Raw genomic sequence first — 4,496 nt, 5'->3', positions numbered from 1 at the left:
GAGATTATGAGATAATTTATATGTGGTTTTTTTCCTCAATGAGATAATTTGTGTGGTTTTTTTATCCTTTGACGTAATCAATTATTTATTTTCCAGAGCTAAAACTATCAAGAACGTAGTTACTGTTAATGAAGAACTGACAGCTGAAGAGTGGAAGAGAAGATACGAGAAGGAGAAGGAGAAAGTAGGAAGGCTCAAAGGAAAATTGGAAAAACTAGAAATTGAACTAAACAGGTGCGTTCATTTATGTATTATTGATATATTTTCTAAACTTATGCACTTCCTAATGATTATTATTAATTTATATTCTAATAATGAAATCATTCATTCAGGAAAAATACATAACATACTAGGGGGGTTATCCCCCCCCCCCACCTAATGGCAGATCAACTCCTATTTCACAAATTATTCAACTGTTCATTTAATTGTATTACTCATTGTTCAAGTCATATAATTATTATTTACATGAATTCTGTAGTTCAGATTGTATTATCTTTTTCAATATAGTGTTAGCAGGGAAAAAAAAATGTTCAAGTCTTTATAGCAGTTTAATCAAAGGTTTTCTCACTGTTAAGGCTTTAAGTTATCAATTATTTTCCTACTTCGATTTTTTTCTATCTTCAGGATGTAACTTTTCAACTAATCTCTTCATTAATAATTTCTGTCTTTCATTCATCTTTTTCATTTGTTCTTTTTTTCCTAAAATGCTTTCTTCATCAGTTAAACTCAATTTTTTATGACCCAATTTTATTATTCCACCTTTTATGTAAAATAAAATATCTACACGGTGATCACTAAAATGTATTTATTTAATAGAAAGATACTTACAGTTTTTCTCAAATTAAATGACCTGTAAAACTAGTTCTGAAATTGTGAGTTGCCATTTATATTTTATGATTTTTTTTCCCATTATGGAAGAATAAAAAGTACTGATAGAGAATGAAATTAGCGTTGAGTGTCCTGGATGGAGGGGTTTCATAATAGAGAGATCCAAATGCATTTAATCCATCCCTTGTTAGTCAGGACTTTGATAAAACTATGCATTAGGAGGGGACTCCTTAATATTGGGGTGTCCGTTAAGAGAAATTTTATTATGGATCTGTAGTTTTTAAATCTACATCAAGCATAGAATTTTATATAATTATGCTACTTCAAACACCAATTTAAAAAAAAAAATTATTAAATGGGATTTATCTTATTTTTCTCAGGTAATTATAAAAAAGTCAATAATAAATAAAAACAAATTGATTGTTTTAATTTTTAAGACAATAATATCAAATTATTGACATCCATCTTTTATTCAATAATAACATGGTTAAATGTTTCTGTACAAACAGGTGGCGGCAAGGAGAGACTGTAAATCCAGAAGAACAGGTGAACTTCCAGGAACCGGTAGAAGTTGCAACCCCTGTCACCTCGACAGTTGAAATTAAACGTAAGTTCTTTTTCATTATATTATATTCTCAATTCTGTCAGAGTGGTCACATTTACTCAATGAAATTCTTATCATTGATAGAAATCACAGATTTAATAAAATAATCTCATAATTTAATGTTTTAATTTGTATTATTTTAGCTGGCCTGCCGGTTCCTGCTACTCCTGGTATAATGCTCGGTTCCTTGTCGAACGAGGAACGACAGAAACTAGAAGAAGAAAGGGAGCGATTGTACCAGCAGCTGGATGAGAAGGACGAGGAGATCAACCAACAATCGCAGTACATTGAGAAGCTCAAGGAGCAGATGCTTGAACAAGAAGAAGTACGTTAGCGTCTAATTGAACAATAATATTTATTATATTTTGTTACCATTTAAAAAAAATTAATCTATTTTAAATCAATAACAAAAATAATTATTAATTTTTATTTTTATTATCAAAGATTAAAATGAAATAAATAGGTCTTTAGTGTCCGTAGCTTCAGTGTCGTGATAGTGATAACTATTATGATAGCAACTATAATCTCTTAAAATTGAACATAATTATTATGTAGTAATTGTTATCTTTTTATATTGAAAATAATGACTATGCAGTGACTGTTATCTCTTAATATTAAAAATAACTATACAGTAACTTTAATAACTATATAGTAAGTATACTAATTGTTTAATTTTTTTTTTATCTTCAGTTAATAGCATCAACTAGGCGTGATTATGAGCTCCTCCAGCAAGAGATGAACAGGATCACTCAGGAGAATGAATGCGCGAAGGAAGAAGTCAAGGAAGTGTTACAGGCTCTCGAAGAACTGGCTGTGAACTACGATCAGAAGTCGCAGGAAGCTGACACCAAGAGCAAAGAAAACGAGAACTTGGCTGAAGAGCTTCTGTCTAAGCAGGTTAGTTTCAAAATTATTTCATTAAGAGCTTGAATTTTTAGTAGAAAAACAAATTTGATTATTATGAATTATAACTTTGCTGTGATATGTGTTATGCTTCTGTTAGTGAATTTTTAGTTTTGCTGTATAATACTGAAACTTATGTTATTTTTTACAGTCTTTGTTGAACACCACTTCTTCCGAACTCCAGCAGCTCAAAGACATGTCTTCCCATCAAAGGAAGAGGATCATGGAAATGCTTGCCAATCTACTCAAAGACCTTTCGGAAATAGGTGTTGTCATTGGCGGTGGCGACAGTGAAATCAAGGTACTTGATATTATATTTGTCTTGAATAATTATAAATAAACCTTAATATATTAAAACATCCTTATAGTCCTCTGGAAAATAGTCCTATGATTAAAAAATTATAAAAGAAAAAAAAAAAACTTTTGTGATAATATACAGGCCATATTAGAATAAATGCGGCAGAAAAAAAAATTATAAAATGATTTTTTTAAATTTATTTGATCTATAAATAAAAAAAAAAGAAAGGAATTAAATCTAAATTGATGATAGATCTAGTTTACTATATTTTTAAAAATTGAATTTTCCCTTAGCTTTATTGTTTTTATATAGGATTATAAATGTCTGTATAGTACTATAAACAACCTGTAGGCTTTATTTTCGAACTAACTTATTCGGCTTATAGAACGTTTTGAGAGGACAGGCCTATGATGATGTTTATACTAGAAATTGGGTATTTGCAATATAGAAAAAGAAATTAAATGTTAATATTATTGTCATTCATTTCGGAAACCCAGTCAAATATTTTTTGATTTATATGGATACAGGATTAATTTTTAATTTTGGTTTTAAAAAATAAATTTTTTTATCTAAGTATCAACAGAAGAAAAATGCTAGCATAATGATTATTTATGTTATGTTGTTTAGACATATACAAACAATTCTGATTTAGTGATTTAAATTTTGTAGGTGTTTGTTTTTTAAGGTTTAAAATTATTATTAAATTTTCACTGAAGCCATTATTTTTTATCGCAAGGCGAAATCATTACGTTTTTACTTTTAGCTTTAAGTATTGTTTCCAAATCAATATAACCTCTAACAATCTTACAATTTATATCTTGCATTATATTTACATCAAAGTGATCTAAAAAATATTATCCATTGTTTAGATTCGATAATAATTTTGAATTCCTTCTTGCTAGCTTGTTTTGGAAATGTTTCTAGTTTGGATTTCTTTTGTGGAGTCTTCATTGTAGTATTTTTATTATTAGGTGCTGCACAAGAATGATAGGAATGTAAATCGTAATCAATACTTGCTATTTATATTAGAAATTAGAAAATTAACTTGGCTGATAGGATCCAATCCCTCATATTATTAAATTAATTTAAAAAATCATTATGATCATCTTGCAGTTTGAAATTAATAAATATTTTGTTCTTAGGTCTCAGCTGATAGTAATGGAAAACTCGAAGAAGAGTTTACTGTAGCAAGGCTCTATATATCAAAAATGAAATCCGAGGTCAAGAATTTGGTTCAGAGGTGCCAGGGTTTGGAATCGTACCAGGTCGATTCGAACAAAAAGGTAAGTAATTTGTAAAGGGATTAGCTTAAAAATATTTCATCCTTTTATTATTATTTACAATGGTGTACTTTTTATTATGTTTTTAGATTTCGGAGTATGAGAAGGACCTTGGAGAGTGCAGATTACTCCTGTCTCAGACTGAGGCCCGAATGAAGTCTCTTCAGGAGTCCATGAGGGAGACAGAGGCCAAAAAGAGATCCCTCGAGGAACAGCTCGACATGCTGAGGGAGGAGTGTGCCAAGATGAAAGCTGCTGGTTCGTTTTCCATATCATCCTATATTTTTCATCGTTACTTTTTTTTTTTTTTTTTTTTAAATTAGCTGTTAATAACTAGCCTATAAAAATTTATTTTTTCAGAACAAGTACACGCAGTATCATCAAAGGAGAAGGCCGAAGAGAAGAAGAACGAAGCGACCATGAGAGTAGCACTAGAACAGCAGATGGATCAGCTGAGAGATACCTACCAGAAGCAGATCGCGGCCCTGAGGGACGAAATAGCTGAGAAACAAGAACAGGTATCGATCGTAAAGGATGAGAATCAGAAATACACCCTCGCCCACCAGCAGCTTCAACAGGACTA

The 4,496-nt window shown here is 30.5% G+C and overlaps 1 protein-coding gene across 1 annotated transcript in view; it reads left to right on the top strand.

Annotated features, from left to right (window-relative positions):
- Khc (kinesin heavy chain) overlaps positions 1-4,496 on the top strand; it is a gene marked incomplete at its 5' end in the record, with an annotated part of 27,194 nt that overhangs the window by 10,131 nt on the left and 12,567 nt on the right. The window contains 8 exon segments of the mRNA XM_067051109.1: positions 97-234; positions 1,338-1,435; positions 1,576-1,757; positions 2,123-2,329; positions 2,487-2,636; positions 3,776-3,916; positions 4,003-4,171; positions 4,274-4,496. Coding sequence (XP_066907210.1) covers positions 97-234; positions 1,338-1,435; positions 1,576-1,757; positions 2,123-2,329; positions 2,487-2,636; positions 3,776-3,916; positions 4,003-4,171; positions 4,274-4,496 — 1,308 coding nt within the window.

The sequence above is a fragment of the Halyomorpha halys genome, unplaced genomic scaffold (genome assembly GCF_000696795.3).
Source record: "Halyomorpha halys isolate HHAL.00 unplaced genomic scaffold, Hhal_1.1 Scaffold1301.1, whole genome shotgun sequence".
Taxonomy (NCBI): Eukaryota; Metazoa; Arthropoda; class Insecta; order Hemiptera; family Pentatomidae; genus Halyomorpha; species Halyomorpha halys.
Note: the sequence above shows the minus strand (reverse complement) of the source record. Positions and strands in the feature narration are given on the sequence as shown.